Source organism: Pipistrellus kuhlii, unplaced genomic scaffold, assembly GCF_014108245.1.
Source record: "Pipistrellus kuhlii isolate mPipKuh1 unplaced genomic scaffold, mPipKuh1.p scaffold_m20_p_14, whole genome shotgun sequence".
NCBI lineage: Eukaryota > Metazoa > Chordata > Mammalia > Chiroptera > Vespertilionidae > Pipistrellus > Pipistrellus kuhlii.
Window position 1 is genome coordinate 16875660 of NW_023425449.1, and position 18164 is coordinate 16893823.

Here is an 18164-nt window from a genome sequence, read left to right on the forward strand (position 1 = left end):
TAATTGTTTTGTATTTTAATATTTTCTATTTTAATTTTATAATACTATGTTATATATACTATTTTGACATGTAATTTTTTTGCAGTAATGTCACTACTGCATGAATCTTCTAATTAATTTCCATTCAATGTGCACGAATCTATGCACTTGTCCACTAGTCTATATATATATAAAAGGCTAAGTGACTGATTGTCCATCTGCCCAACAGTCATACTGACCAACCAACTAGCCAGTACATATGACATGCACCAGCAATCCTATTAATAAAAGTCTATGTGGTCATCACGTCTCAACGAGTGATCTCCAGGAGGCTGTGTGCACAGCGGATGTACATAGTTGGGTGGGGTTGTGACCCTATACAGGTGGGCAGGGACTTGATGCTGCATGTGCCCTGCAGAGGCGGATCTCTTGGCTCCACATGGTGTGGAGGCTCCAGTCTACCTCTTTGGGGCAATCCATTGAGGAGCCCTGGATGGGTGGTGGGGCAAACCTCTTTGGGATGATCAATCACAGGGCTCCTGCACTATGAGAGGTCACAGGCCAGGCTGGGGGACCCCTCCCCTCACCAAGTGTATGAATTTCATGCACCAGGCCTCTAGTTTAAAAATAACCTTTGACTCACACATGCACACAGAGCTCTTACTGGTGCACAAATCCATGCATCTGGCCACTAGTTTAACTATATGCAAAAAAATTATAATCACATTATTAGTAAATTGTATCCAAAAATATGTTAAAATATTTACTATCGGTTTCAAGAAGGTTTTATTGCAATAATAGAAGTTTGTCTCAGCATTAGAAATTGATGAACAGAGTTAAAGAAGTGACACAGTTAATTATATGACTGTGCAATGAATGCAAAATATGTTTGATTCAACAGCCATTCCTAATAAAAATGCAAAATAAAGTAGGTCCGAGAAGAAAATCCCTAGACTTGATAAAGACTCTTTTCCACATATCTGAGTCCAATATCACGTTAAATGTTGAAATAATAAATTTATGAGCATCAAAAGAAGAACCAGACAGAACTGCCAGCTTTCATCATTACAGTTTAGCAGGGTTATTAGTTCTAATCTATTTCTGCAATTGATATTTGGCAACAGTGATGTTACAACTTTGTCAGTAAAGATAAATATGCTAAGGAAGGTAGAAAAAAGGATGCCTCTGAGTCTCAGATGACAATGTTAAGAAACCATCCCAAATCTCCAGACATGCCATGTGAAAATAATAAAGTTTTTATTACAACACCATTATTTGTGTTTTCTGTAATTTGATGATTAATGCCTTTTCAATTATTACAATTCCCAATTATAAAATAATTGAAAGTACTAAAAGTATTAAATATATGACCAAATACTACACAGGCATGAAAAAATCATCTTTATAATAGAGATATAATATTATAATAGTCCTTTATAATGAGTTATAAATGGAAATATAAAATAAATATTCTGTTAGAATATATCAAAAATTAGAAAATACTTAGGAATAAAGCTATCATGTATAATAAAGAAGCTGTATTGAAAATAAATAACATTTAAATTTAAGAAGACTAAAGGAAATTTGAAGAGAAAACATTACATAAGAATATCAATATTATCCATAGTGATATATAAAATTAATGCAATTCTAATGAAAATTACAAATAGTTTTTATATTATTCAACAATGTTATTTCAAACAGGTGTAAATTAAGTGTAAAGGATTGTCATGAAAATTTTGAGACTGAAGAATAGTATTAGCTTTATCCACAAGATGCTTTAAAAAATAAAACCTCAAAACTTGTAAAATTGTAACAGTATGGTTTGGGCAGCAAAAACAAAAGCAGCTACATGAATGCCAATTTATATGAAAACTTTTACTATTATAAATGTAAGAATGCAATTCTGTGGAAAAATAATGACTGATTTAATAATGTTACTAGCAAAATTTTCTCTAAAACATTCATCCAGTCCACATATATAAATTCCAGATATATAAAAGTTTGAAGTATAAAAAAAATTGCAACTTTGATTAACTCTTTAACTACTCATAGATAAGTCCAGATTTCATAAATAAAAGGAATGAGATATTTGATTAGAACAAAAACTTGGTATGAAGAATTATTTTATAGACTCAAAATAGACTAGAAGAAAATATTTGCAATGCATGAGCCAAAGTTAAGGGTTAATGCTTCTTTTGTGCCCAAAGCACCTACAATTTGATAAGAGTAAAAGGACAAAACAAGAGTAGACTATCATATTATGTATCAGAATAGACTAGGTTATGCTGGAATAACAAATTAACCCTGAAATCCTAGAGGTTTTGGAAGGAATTTTAGAGACAGGACAGGGAGGGGGAAAGAGGTGCCCATGGGAGAGGAATGCATATGTGATGGGAAGGAGATAGCTCCAGAATGCTTATCTTACTTTCATGAAGGACAGAAATGTTACAAGAAGGCATACATTCACAGAGGATAGAGGACTGTTTCAAGATAAGAGGGAGGAAAAAGGGGAAGCACCCGGTGTGCTTTGACCATTGAAACTCATACTCTGCAGAGTGACTGATTAGGAAAGCACAGGGGTCATATATTAAGGAAGAATCCAATTAGAAAGGTCATGAAGAGACAAAGAGCTACCAGCATATATAAACCAGCCACAACGAGATTCAGAACAGATTGAGATTTACATTTTTTTCCAATTTAAGAGGTGGAGGGGACCCTCTTCCCAGTGGATGTCTATATATGCTTCCAACAAACTTCAACATTTTCATTTAAAATCTTTTAGTCCCCAAATGTATTCTTCAAACTTCGTGGATCAAGAACCTACAGGGAAAGTCGGCTTGCCCAACCCCACATTACAGTTGAACAAAACAAAGGTTTATTTCTGGTTCATGCTGCTTATACTATATGTTGAGAAAATGGGGTGGAGGTAAAAACCTCTATTCTCTATGGTAGGGGTGTCGAACTCAATCAGAGAAGGGGCCAAAATCTAAAATCCAGCCTAAATCACGGGCCGAATGGTTTACTGAACAGTCATAAACTGTCATTGTGATGGAAACGCAGCGGAGTGCAGTGATGACAGCGCGGTGCGGGCCACATTGCAAGGCCTGGCGGGACGGATTTGGCCCGCGGGCCTTGTGTTTGACACATGTGCTCTATGGAGACACAGGCCAAAGGAAGCAACACCCTCTGTCACTGTATCACCTGGAAGATAAGGCCTCAGTGTTTCTTTTGAAAGAGAACATCAATAACTTCATACATGGGCTTAGAAGTCACTCCAACCACTTCGAATTGAGTTTTAGTAGTCACATGACCACCCAACTTTTAGAGGACATGAAAGTGTAATTCTCTCTGTTCACTTAGAATTAGAGAAAAATCATATATTGTAAAAATTAATAATGACTTCCAAAAAGCATGAAGCTGAAAAATGTCAAACATGATAAAATCCAGATGCAAGTAAATCTATAAAAAGATTATAAAAAACCTTGTAACTATTAAATACAATAACATTGCATTTATAACACATCAGTTTGGCAAACATCTGAAAGATTAGTAGCATTCTATTTTAGGGGAAAATGTCATTTTTACACATCTGGGAGATGGGAAATATGAAACTTATGAAATAATTATTCAGGATACATTATTTAAATCTCCATATTATTTATTTAATAATTGGCTTCTCATTATAATAGAAGAAAAGTGTATGAATACTTGTTCAAGAATATTTATATCAATGTTGCAAATTAATAAAGGCAATGATCTAAATGACTACTAATTCATTTTAAATCATGATGTATTCATTTTGTGGACTGTTTTATAGTTATTTAGAAGAATGCCACCTATCTATATGAATTATGATATAAATTGAAATAAAAAAGGATGCACCACTCAGTCCAGATGTCATAAATAAAAGGAATTATATATTTGATTAGAACAAAAACTTGGTATGAAAAATTACTTTATAGATTATATTACTTTATATATATATGAAATAAAAAGCAGTTAAAGTGCAACAGATAGAGTATTATCTCATATAAAAAACTTGATATGAAGAATTACTTTATAGTCTATATTACTTTATAGATATGAAATAAAAAGCAGTTGAAGTGCAACAAGTAGAGTATTATCTCATATAAGAATAAAGGTAAAAGAAGAAAGGAGAGAGGAAAGGACACATAAGAATAGAGAAAAGTGAGGAAAAATTTAAGATTTTAGTACATAAATAAATATTTATGATCATCAGACTCTGCAAATGTTTTTATCAAACACCCAAAATATTTGTTGATATGTATAAATGACATCTCCATCATTAAATTATGCATTTTAAAGAAATTTATAATTAAATTTGAACTTATATTTGAATCAAACACTTGCAAATCATTATTTAGTGATTAAATATTTTGTATCTATCTTATCTCTGGCATCTGTCCTAATTATGAAAGACCTGCATTTGATTAAATAACGAAAATTCTATTCCTTAGTTCTTTTTTATGTACTTGATTTTTTTTAAATTGAATTTATTGGGGTGACAAAGCAAAGAAAAAAGAAAGACTCATATCCCTAAATTCTAGTAAAGGAAAGGTATTCTGAGTTTCCTTTAAAATATAAAAATAAGTGATTCTAAATATTTAAGAAAAATAATCATTTTCATGAAAATGTCACATTTCACAAATTTAGGTGATCCCATAAAGCAGATGGCTATGCACTTTAATTGAGAAGTTTTAATATTTAAATACTAAATAAATTTAACTTCAAGCTAAGATTTATGGAAATAATATGTTTCTAAAAGGCAACAGTCTAAAAACATAGAACTTAGAGTCATTCATAATTTGCCGCATACTAGCCATATGATCTTGAACAAATCAGGTAACTTGCTTTGCCTCAGTTACTTCATCCATTAAACAGGGATAATATTATTACTTGCCTGGTAGGTTTGTTGTAGTTAATTAAATGAGATGAAACAAGCTAACAATTGTACATAATTACTCAATAAGTGCTTGCTATTAATACCATTGTTGAAATTGTATACTATTAGACAACTGGGAATTAATCAAAACATGTTAGTTTTCAAAAAAGAGATATTATCACTTTCATAGCTCCATAAAGGCTAGAGATTTTTCTTTATATGCCTCTGCTAAATATCCTTAAGGAATATTAACTAAACATGTTGAACTAAATATGTAGGCATTTGAAATCAAGTGTTGTGTGTAGCTAATGAGACACTGAGCTCTAGAGTCTAATCTTTTTCTACTTTGAGTTTCTAACAGAATTGTCTTATGCTGAATGAACACAGAGATACATGTATCTTTGTGCATAAATGTATTCAAGTTTTTTGGGGGGTATATACCCAGAAGAAAGGGTGCTAGATGATATGATAATTGGATCCTCAATTTTTTGAGGAACCTCCATACTGTTTCATTCAGTATTATTCATAGTGTTCAAGATATAGAAAAAAAAAAACAAAGTGTCCTTCAATAAATGAACAGATAGAGAAGATGTGGTACACATGTACCATGAGATATTACTCAGCCAGAAGAAACGATGAAATATTACCATTTGAGACATCATGATGGATCTTGAAAATATTATGAAAACTGAAATAAACCAGGGAGAAAAAGTCAAGAACCATATGATTTCACTCATATGTGTGACATAAACTGAAAGCAACAAGTGAACAAACAAGAAAAGCAAATTAAAACTCAGACACAGTAACAGTATGGTGGTTATTAGACAGAAGGGGTGTGATAGGGAAGTAAAGGGTAAATGGAGGCCAATATATGGTACAGAGATTTGACTTTTGGTGGGAACATTATACAATACACAGATGATGTATCCAAATTGTATACTTGAAACCTATATAATTTTATTAACAATATTACCCCAATAAATTTAATTTTGAAAAATACACTGTCTTAGGTAATTAGCAAAGCATAATTTAAGAATTAAAATATATTGTGAAAAACAACATATAAATTTCATATTTAGTCACTACATTTAGTTTTTTTAATTTAGAAGAGAATATATACATATACACACATAAACACACACACATATATATTGCAATATATGTTTAATTTATAGGAGAGCTACATCTAATGCTATATTATGCAAAATCTATAGGTGACTATATATATATATATATATATATATATATATATATATATATGATGTGGAAAACTCTTTTAGCAAGTGTTCCATTTAAAACCAACACACTACTTAACGGGGAGCATGATAATTATGAAAATTATTTTTAGTAGGAGAGGTTGCTGAAGCTATCTTCATATCAAAACTTGAAACTTCTTAAAATGAACCCCACTTCAACTTTGAGCTGAGGTTTTAAAATTATGGAGAATGTAAAATTAAGATTTTTTTTAAATATATTTTTTATTGATTTTTTTACAGAGAGGAAGGGAGAGAGATAGAGAGCTAGAAACGTTGATGAGAGAGAAACATCAACCAGCTGCCTCTTGCATATCCCCCACCGGGGATGTGCCTGCAACCAATGTACATGCCCTTGACTGGAATTGAACCCGGGACCTTTCAGTCCACAGACCGATGCTCTACCACTGAGCCAAACCGGTTTCGGCAAAAATTAAGATTTTTCAGTGTAAAAAAATCATGATAAATTAATTTTTGAAGACATATTTTACCCTATGTTACATCATGTTATACAGGTCAAATAATTTGTCCAGCTTTATTGAACAATAACTAATCACCTGCGATGACAAATCAGGGAGTTACTTTTGGAAAAAATAAAGATGAATATGATATACATGAAAAGGCTTTAAAACACAGAAGTGTTCTTTTGTGATGGGTAGAGTTAAGGAAAGCTGCACAGAAGAAAATATATTTGAACTTCATCTTCAAGGATGAGTAATGTGATGTTGAATTAAAATTAGAATAGTGGTGCAGGTAGAATTTACTGAATATCCAGAGGGCAGGTGTAAAACAACTTGCTGAGTTCAGAGAATTATGGATAATTTGATAAAAAATGTATTGTAGGAAAAAAGAAAAAAAACAAGAAGAAGGGAGCTAGAAGATGCGATCTATGGAGGTTTTGTTTTTAACTCTAGACAATGGAACGTTATGGAAACACAGTAATAGGATTCCCTCTCTGCTACTGGGAGATCACTGTTAGTGATGAGGTGCTTAGATTGAGGAGAACAGATTGAAGGGAGGGATAATAAGGGCATTATTCACCAAGAATCTTCAGGGTTATTTCAAATATCTCATCTTTGTGGACATTTGTGTATGAATACTTAGGTGCTTTTTTTCTATATCTGTATTATGATCTTGCTGAGAGAGATCATATGTGGGTGTTCCTTCTATTGAATATATTCAACAACTAATTCTGTAGCTGACACAGAGCAGATCCTTAGGAAATATTTCCTGAATTATTCTTGCTGACAACGGAGCAGAAAGAAAGCAAAGCATCACTGATTTTTGTACTTTGAACTCTTGAACTGCAGTGGAGGGAAGAGCTTTGTAAACACCGAGAATGCGCGCTTCCGCTGCTCCAACCTGGTCATGAGCTTAATAACCGTGCTCCTTGCGGAAGCGCTGTCAGTGATTAATGTCGTTTCTAAGGTTTAAATGAACGTAGGTTTTCCTTCACAGGGTGAGGAAAAGAATAAAACCAAGAGGAATATAATGATCCCAGGTTCAATGAGTCACTTAGAGGAGGGAAAAGAGAAATCATGTAGGTATTTTCAACATGAGCTGACCATTCCATAAATTTTGTAACATTGTTTTATTCACTGGGGACAGATGTAGATTTTTTTAAATGGAAGAAACATATATTTTAAAGTATAATCAGGGTAACCTTTTTACTTTTAAATCGGCATTTATACAGATTTCATGAACTATTCAAATTAATATAGAACCGATATAGTCAAAAGTTAAAAACACAGAATGCCTGTGTCCTGTCTCCCTGACAACATCATGCATTCATTTCCCTGTGTCTGGATACAAAGGCAAGGCAAGCCAATGCCGAAAAAGGAAACTCTTATTAAAAGTCATTGTTATTCAAGTAAGAGACTTTTGTACAGCCACTGTTTAATTGATAAGCTAAAGAATAATAATTGGTACCACAATAGAAATAATAAATTCAAGTGACAATGCTCTTTTATATGTTTTCATATTCTAAAACATGGATTTTAATTGAATTTATTAACATTTATATATTTCTTCAGTTAGAATTCCAAATTGCCATTTCTAATATGTAGGTTGTGTGCATATATGTCCACTGTTTCTAACTTTAACCAAGGTTCACCATGTGTCAAAGATATTCATGATTTCAAAATGCTTGCACCTATCTCTTATAAGTGGAAGTAGAACAAAATTTTTCGTTATACACATGTAATTAATATATATCACTACCAACACTGGTAAGGGCAGTAGCAATTTCACACATTTGTGGTCTATCAGCTTCACAGAAGCTGATAATCTAAACACTAAAACCATACATTTGATCTAAGAGAACCACTAATAAATTTTTAAAAATATTCCCAACTTTTTAAGCCCTTTACTTGGTACTTAAGTATTTAATAATTTGTGTGTGTGAATTATATGAATTATATGTATTTAATAATTTGTGTGTGTGAATTATATGAATTGAATTATATATATAATGTATTTAATAATTTGTGTGTGTGAATTATATGAATTGAAATAATTTGTGTGTGTGAATTATATGTGTGTGAAATAATTTGTGTGTGTGAAATTCACAAATAATGTGAAATAATTTGTGTGTGTGAATTATATGTGTGTAAAATAATTTGTGTGTTTTAAATTCACAAATAATGTGAAATAATTTGTGTGTGTGAATTATATGAATTGAATTATATATATAATGTATATCTATTCACACATGTATATATGTGTGAATAGATATACATTATATATATATATAATTCAATTCATATAATATATACATAGCCAGGCAAACTGTGTGACATGTATAAAAATACATTGTCTATTTTGGGAAGGGCTAAGAGTGATTCAGGCATAGGGATAGTATAGTGGACTAGGGGAGACATGATATATACAAAACAGACACAATTTAAAAAAAATCATGTAAAGGAAGGTGAAATAAACATTTGTAGGTGACTTTAAAAGAAAAGCATTTTTAAAAATATATTCTTGCTTGTGTTCTGGGAAACTTACTTTGTAGACGCAATTAAACTAGAATTTAAAAGTATTCTCAGGTGGTTTTAAAATAACATATTTCCAAATAGTAGCAATTCTCCATTACCTTTGTAGTTAACCTTGAATCCAACAGATCCAACACTTTCATCTGTTTGAAGATGTAGCCACATTTGGCTGCTCATGCTCACTATTAAGTCTGGCACAAAGCTTCCAGTAAGACTAAAAAGAGATGGGCAAAGAAGGGAGAAATGGGTTATTAAAACACCCTCTGCAGGCAAATTATGAGAAAGACATCTTTTCAATGCATTCTTCGCTAGAAAAAAGCACCTGCCTGATAAACTTACAGCACTATGCAGTGATGTTACAGAACAAACACAATTTAGTGATCAAGGTCTGTTGTAAACAAGTACCATTTTATGTGTTTAAATAAGTTAGATCTTTCATATTCCTGAGGCAACATACTAAATTTTATACCTTCCAAGAACTGTATACTTCTATAAAAGTCTTAAAGCTTAAAATAAACACACCAGGGATGCACTTCAGTTTAACCTTTCAAATTTCACAGAACTCTGTTCTAAAGAAATATTGTAAAAATATTTAATCACTACACAAAACAATAAAATGTCAAGGACTATAATATAACCCTTTGCAATACCAATGTTAGGCTAGCTGTCTCTTGTATGTTTTGATGCAAATATTTCTATTTAAAAATATATTGCTAATTTCATATGGCATCACTAAATCTAGGTATTACTATCATTCAGTAACAATCAATTTTATAACCCTCTCAAGGAAACTTACTTCATGTTTCTTTATCATTCATAATTGTTGCAGTCACATATTTGAAACAAAGCCAAATGTCATATAAAGGGGACAGAATTACTAAGTAAATGAAGGCTTCGGGGGAAACAACTATCAAGAATAGAAAGAGGGGAAAAATGGACTCACTGCTGAGTCAAATATCCATAGTGATTGGAAATTCCAAATCACACATTAAATATACAGTGTTTTCTTTTCAAAAGAAGAAATTACTCTAGGGGTCTACCTCTTTCATTGCTATAAACAGAGAATTGCTGGAAAATTACATGGAGACTTCACATAAAGTTACCCTTCATCATGAAAAGGGTGCCTGCCCTAAGCAGGAAGCTCTTGGATAGAGGCTATACTGTAATGAGACCAGGAGAGGGCAGCATGGAGGAACATATCCTTGAAGTGACCATTGCAGAACATGCTAGCCATCAAAACTGTAAAATATCATCAGTGGACTGCATGTGCAATATAGCTGCGTCCCCAGTATCCAATGTCCCAGAATTTATGGGAATGTATCACAAAGAAACCAGTTAAATATCATGATTTAATTATGGACTTATCCAAGATAGTGAGGAAAACTTAATAGTATGATAGAAAGATCCTATAAGATACCACAAAGTATTAGATTATATTTAATTTTACTCACCAAGCAAATTTAAAATAAGTACACACGTATATCCCCTTTGTAATATATAAGTGTAATTGTAAGTACACACACACACACACACACACACACACACACACAAACACACTATCATTTGAAAACATCTTGCAATTAAGCATTGTGATGTGAACTTTTAATTTGCAAATAGGTGAGTTAATAAGTATTAGTCTTTTGAACTTTGTAGAATAGGTTTATGTGCAAGAGTGAGGATTCAAGGTAGAGACATGACAGAAAGTAAAATAAATCCATTATGAAATGGGCATGAGAGCTTAAAACTGTATGATGTATGTTAGATACACTATATCAAATATGCCAACAATCCTTTTCATACAAAATAAACCTCTAGCATGGTAATTTTGTCAGTTCATAAAGAACAGTTAAACCTATAGTCAAATTGTTCCCTGACTAACTTGTTCTCCTATTGGCCACGATTCTAGTTCACACCTCATTTTTGGTATAAAGGTAAGAAGAAATATAAAAGGTAATAATTTTCTTGACACTGCAAGGGAAAGACAAAACCCTCTTTTGTTTATCAATTTCTTTAGAAAATTTGAAATTATAAATGATATCTGTTTCTTTCAAATGGGCAGACATCTTTTAAGCTAAATAAGCCTCTTGTCAATTTTCATGTCATGAATGTTTTTCTTGGAAGCTGTGGAACCACCTCTTTGAAAAGTGACCATCCAGGACAATATCACCGTTTTCCTGTTTCTCTCAGGATTTGCGAGAGCTTTAGGAGGGCCTCAATTTAAGCAAATTAATTATGGGTATTTATTGGATGGATAACATTTTAAGAGGAAAGTTAAAAGTGCTTTGAATAGCCAGTAGGAAAGAATGAGAATGGGAGAGGCAATGTGAGAATATAAGGTACTTTCTCTTTCATAAAAACATTTTCTTCCTTTCTTTGTTATTTCTACTCCCTCTGTTCCCCCTATATCTCCTTATCCTTTCTTGTTTCAAGAAGATCCTGGGAAAAGGAAACTGATGAGTTTTGAGATATACGGTTCCATTCGTTAATGGATTTCCCTTCTACGAAGGCTGAGGACACAACTTCTTTAGCTGGTACCGGGTTACCTGCCTTGATGGAGGATACAGGCTTGTGCTCCTCATTTCTCAGCCCTGAGTTCACTCTATGTTTCAGTACAGATTCTATTTCAAGAAGTCTCTTATCATCTATACATCATGGGTCTAGGAAGGCAGAAATTACAAAGGGATATGTTTAGGGAGTAGTTAAGAACTTGTATAAAATTCTCTGTCCCATATGAAGGTAACATGATTCAAAGAAGTTCCCCTAGTTACTTGGGAAAAGGCCAATATTTTAATAAGTATTACATTGACGAATGCAGCAGCATTATAATGTGTGCCAAAGAGCCATACAAGCGCACATTTTTCTTGTTACAATGTGAGGAAAACTAGCTTCTCTTATTTGCTCACCAGTGAGGCTAATGCCATTGAGAAGCTACACAGCATTGCTGCCAGATGATATTACTCATAGAAAAGCTTTCCCTGTTTCCCAGATGTTTGTAGATGTTCTTCACAGCATGTTTTCGATTCAGATCCCCATGCTTGTGCATGTGCACAAGCTACTGAATGAAATTCTGCAACTGGCAACTTGGAAGGTGCAAGCACCAGAACATGACCCACCACATCAAGGAGTAGTCAGATATGCACTACCCTCCACCACTGCAGAAGACCAAAGGGCCTGGGAGACCCATTGGAGAAGATTGCTCATAGCCTGGCCTCTCAAGGTGAGCTGGGAGAAACTCCATGTTATATTCCAAAAGAGGTGAGTCTCCTGTTATTTCCATCAGGAATTTCCATCAAAATTTACCTGCATGGATCCAGGGACACATCAAAATCATCCTCTGGTCCTACCCACCTTTATCTCAGCTCTCTTGCTGACTATCCAAATTTAAATTAAGGACAAAGTGGCAGAATAGCAAGGATAGACAGATACCATTGTAATTAACTTAGCTGTGAATAACAGAAAAGGAGCATAGGGAAGGCCAGCTACTATAGGAATGTCATTTGGGCAACTGTGTCATGAGGAGGCAGTTCAGCACTCCTCAGGGAGCCACTAGGCTATTCCCTGCAGATGGTGGGGAGGGGACTGGACAAGGATGAGAACAGATACACGCTCAGTATAGTGATGTCTGAGAGGTACTTGTGCGTCAGTCTCACCTGCAAACATGGGAAGACTGGGGACATTTAATTCCCTAAGCAAGGGAGTTTGCTCTCTTGTTGACTCCAGGCTCACAGGGCTCTCATGCTCCTGCTCCCCTGCATTTGCCCTCAAGGCCCATGGCCATGTGGACCACACACAACCTGATGGTGAACTGGACCTGGCTCCCATTTGGAACAGAAACTGGACACTGGCTTAGCTTTTAGCTCTACTGAATTCCAGGTTACAGGAATTCAGGACTGAATTAAAGGAAATGAAACAGACTTTAGAAATCCAGCGATGCAATGCCACACAAAGGAAAATCACTCATCCTCTCATGTGAATCTCAGAAAGTTGTTTTTTTCTCAGCATATCATAATGACTCCATCCCCATTCCTCAGTGGAGAAGGGGACACCTCAAATATCCTGAAAACAAGACTATTACTCAAATCTTAGCTGCAATTACTCAGTTTTGAGACAATCCAGAACAAGTGTGAAGAAGTTAAAAATTGCTGTGTTGACTGTTCAGTTAAAACTGTTCAGTAAAGGAAATATTCTGTCCAATCTAGAAAAGAAGCAATGGAAGAAACTTCGCTACTGCAAGAAGCTGGGAAGGGTTGGAGAGAAAGATCCAGATGATGCAGAAAATGCAGAAACAGGGGATCAGAAAAGTGCAGAAGGCTAGAGCACAATTAACAAGTAAATTGTAGCTGACTGAATCTCAGAGGTAGGAACTGGTGAAATACACTTTCAACAACTTTCTCTCAAGTTAACATATCTTTGCTTTTTATGGTAGATACTGGTACTACTTATTCTGAAATTTCCCCAGAAATCCCTCACTTTCCATCTGGTTGGTTGTTGGTATTTTGAATAAGTTTTATAATTGTGGTGTGTGTGGTGTGTTGTGTGTTTTTTTTTTCTTTCTTCTTCTTCTGTAGTTCCCACAGGAATAGATCCTGTAACTGAGATATATGTTTTCTTACTTTTTCTTGCTTCTCATGTAAGCCTATTGTGGAGATCTCTCTTGTGTAATTAAGACTACCATATTGTATACTCCATATGGAGCATCTGTGGAAAGCTCTGGAAATAAAAGCATCTGATTTTCTTACTAAAACTAGAGGTATAGCAGAGAGCGGCAGACTCATAGGGCACTGGAAAAGTACCTCGAGCAGAAACAAATCAATGTATCACTTTAGGTCCTAGGAATAATAATACTGATGTGTAGAACCAACAGCTATAGCATATCAAAAGCATAAGCCCTGGCCATGTGTTGTCAAATGCTACCCTTTGTTGAGAGCTCAATTATTGTAGAAGGAATAAACCAGTTACAAAACAAATTAGAAAAATAGGAATAATTATAAAAGGAAACTCACCCTGTGATACTAACACTGCCAAATGTTCAGTAAAAAAGGAAAGTAAATATGATAAAGAAGGCTGACCTTTTTTTAAAATATATATATATATATATATATATATATATATATATATATATATATATTTTAATTGATTTTGTACCGAGAGGAAGGGAGAGAAATAGAGTTAGAAATATCTATGAGAGAGAGAGACATTGATCAACTGCCTCTTGCACACCCCCTACTGGGGATGTGCCCACAAGCAAGGTACATGCACTTGACCGGAATCGAACCCAGGACCCTTCAGTCCCCAAGCTGATGCTCTATCCATTGAGCCAAACCGGTTTCGGCAAGAAGGCTCACCTTTATCAAGATCTTGAAGAAGTAAATAAATTCACTATCCATTAATGCCTATATAGTTCCTATCACTGAAACATTATAACTTTGATACCATCATCTGGAATGTTTTTTTCTGCAATTTATCTATGATCTGCTTTTTTGGGATCCTGCTTCTCTAATAGACAAGTCTAAATTTTTATTTGCTTTTACTTTTAAAGAAGTCCAATGTTTATGGACAAAGGATTGCTCAAGAGTTTCAGTGCTCTCCTATATTGCTCTAGTCATTTACAGGAAAACTTAGAGGGAAGCTATTCCACCAGAAGAATCTATTGTACAAGCATTGGCTAGTAGTCAGAAACTAAAGAGCAAAGCAAAACCTAGGCCTTTTCTTTGTCACAATCCCCCTTAGCAAGAGCATGAGGCCTCATGAGATAAATTGCATTATTGCTAGACTGAGATAAAATATTAAGGGCATTTATTGCTGTTGAGGCCCCAAAAGAGTCAGCCCATTTGACCAATGGAATGCCTTATTGCAAAAACAAACAAACAAACAAAAAAACAATTAGACAATTTTGGTGGCACTCAGGGATATTGTAGACAATGGATTCCAGCATTTGCAATGAGGAACATACTTCTGAAGGAGTGACTGCATGGTAATTTCTCAGATCTTCTGGTTAAGTCTATGGATTCTAAAGAGGCTTGTAACATAAAATTGACTATGGTCTCAGTTTTGAAGATTCTAAGTTTTGTAAAGTTTTCCTATTCGTTTTGTCATGAAAATGAAGACTCTACTCCACAGAATACTCTAAAAAGATTAAAATCCTTGCCATTAGTCACTTGACTTAATCACATGCCCTATGTGTTGTTACAGCCACCTTACAAAGTGCCTAAGATCAGGACTATGTGAGTGTGCCATCAGACTAGCTGTGATTATGAATTATTAGTTAATCCCAACACTCTGTTTAGGAGATGCAAACATCTTGTTTGTCTTTTATAAGATCCTGATCACATAGATGATCATTACTGTACAACAGTAATAGAATAAAACACTAGGCCCTTACCTGATTTGTCTGATATTCTTATTTATAATGCCGATTTAATGATGTTTGCTGATGGATCATGCATTTAGAATGAAAGTGGCCAGCCTAAAGCTTTGTATGCTATAGTGACTCCTCATAAAACTTTGGAAAATGTAATTCCTAGAACTAAGCTGGCACAACAGCCTAGTCAATGACAGTAACAAGAGAATTGCAATATGTATATAAAAGTCATCTGATGTCTGTCATGAAACAGAAGAAAATTGAAAAAATTTAAAATTTTCTACTTTCAGGGAAAATAACATGTCCTACAGAAAACTGATAACTGCTTTGTGAGAAGATGAACTTCTGCCTGCTCAAGCCAGCATTCCATTACAGAGCTCATGCAGGGTGGAATGAAAACTGCAAAAGGCAATGCTTTTGCTGAGAGAGCAATAAAATAAATTATGGGAATAATTTAACAAAGCAATTCTTATACCACTGTCCTTATTTCTTAATTAATAATGTTGTTTCATCATCATAATCATCTAAGTAAAAGAGATTTTAAAGACAGAATATGAAATTATTCAAAACTTATTAAGGAGATGGCCATTTGTTAGCAGAATTCTTTACAGGATATTCCCTATGTATATGTAGGCAGTCTTCCCCAAACAACTTCACTGGAAACTTCGTGGTGTTTGGATTTTATAGATTTATTGTCTATCTATATATATAAAAGCCTAAGTGGTAGCTATGATGAGCACTGACAGCCAGGGGTCAGATGCTCAATGCAGGAGTGGAAACCACAGACATAGAAACATGGAACAGACTGATAAGTCTCAGAGGGAAGGAATTGGGGAGAAGGTGGAAGAGATTAACCAAAGATCTTATATGCATAGTAGAGGCCCGGTGCACAGATTCATGTGGGTTCCTAGGCCTAGCCTGTGGGAATCAGGCCAAAACTGGCTCTCTGACATCCCTAGAGGGATCTCAGATTGTGAGAGAGTGCAGACCAGGCTGAGGGACCCCACCGGTGCATGAATCCATGCATTGGGCCTCTAGTGGATAATAAAATATTTTATCCAGTTATGTTGTATATGATGTCTAGAGATTCTGAAGTCTCTCCCTCTTCAGGTGCCAATGCTCAGGTGGGGGTAAGATAATGTCTCTCTTGATTCACATATTGTCTGTTTTGGGGATACTAGAGCATTTTGAATCAGAGAGAGAGAGAGTCATCTTGTTTCCAATGTCATCCACTAATTATGCAAATGTTTGCAGATTCCCATAAGTTGAATCAAACTTTTTTGCTAAGATTCAGCAATACATTAGATTAAAATGGCCTATAACTTTATTGCTAACTTCGTTAAAAAATAGAGCAACTCCTGTAAGCAAACATTATATTTTCCCTGTAAACTTATACTTGGCAGGCTAACCATATGCCTATCAAAGTGAAAGAGGAATCCAGGGGGATACTTGCCTGCCAATGGAAGCCAGCACCTCAGGAGGGCTGAACAGTGATTATCACAAAGGACTTGAAACTTAAATTTTCTAGAGAAACTGATAATTCCACTGAACTCTCTCTCTCTCCCTCTAAAAAAAAATAAAAAAATAAAAAAAGGAAGAAAGAAAGAAAGAGAGAAGCATGTCTTTGAGTGAGTGTGTTTTAAAAAAATCCCACAATAACAGCAACAACAACAACAAAAATTCTACCTTTTGTTTCAGCAGAGTTGAGTTCAATTTCTCTTTCCTACTGAACTAGTGTTGACTCTGCTCAATACTTGAGCCCTATTCCAATAGTCTTGATTCCTATTGCAATTATCTTGAGTAAAATCTTCCTTGGCTGTTTTACTGGCCTGCCATAATTTTTCTCTTATACCAGTATTGACACAATCTGTTATTATAAACCTATCAATCTAAATATTGACAGAGTAAAAGTGAAACCATCTAGAAAATACTGTTATAAATTCAAAGATAAAACCAAATTTTGTATCAGGAGTCATATACATAAATGGCTACAGGCCCAGGCAGCTAATGCAAATGTTCTTAGAAGCTCAAGTACAAAACAATAGCAGAATTAGTAACGAAGGAGAACCTGTACCCTCTTTAAAGAACCTGTACCCACATTATTTGCCATGTGACTATCCAAGGCTAGTGTTGCCAGTTTAACAAAAGAAACCATAAATTTAGATTTTCTTGCATGTAATATTCAGTTCTTTAAAACATTGTATTTCCCAAACAACAATAAACAAACACATCTACTGATCATATTAGCTCTGTGGCTGCAAATATCTAATATGATATTACAGTATAATGAAACCTAAGCTATCATGTATAAACTCACAAGGAAATCTAGGAGAAACTATAGATTATTTCTACAAGATAGTACTCCAATGTAGTAAAATACCTATTAGGCTCAACATTCTGATAATAATGCTGAGACTTTTTAACGAGGGTGAAGTTACAAACAATTTGAGCACAACAGCCCAACATGTAAAATGCTGATGCTTTTATACATTCTATCTTAAGAATCACAAAATGGAATTATAGTAGCTCAGAGATAGACAACAAAGTTGTGGTTGGTCAATGATAATACATATTGTGGGGAGAGGAAGAGGTTAAAGTTGAAGTTAAGTGTGCATGAGGACAGCTAGGAAGAGTAGTTTTTTCTTTTTTTCTTCATTTTAGTTTTTCCCCCC

General features: G+C 34.3%; 1 protein-coding gene across 1 annotated transcript in view; it reads right to left on the reverse strand.

Moving 5' to 3' along the window:
• Window positions 1-18164, reverse strand: part of CSMD3 (CUB and Sushi multiple domains 3) — a 779390-nt gene that overhangs the window by 386686 nt on the left and 374540 nt on the right. The window contains exon 13 of the mRNA XM_036436812.2: window positions 9233-9345. Coding sequence (XP_036292705.1) covers window positions 9233-9345 — 113 coding nt within the window. The remainder of the gene's footprint in view (window positions 1-9232; window positions 9346-18164) is intronic.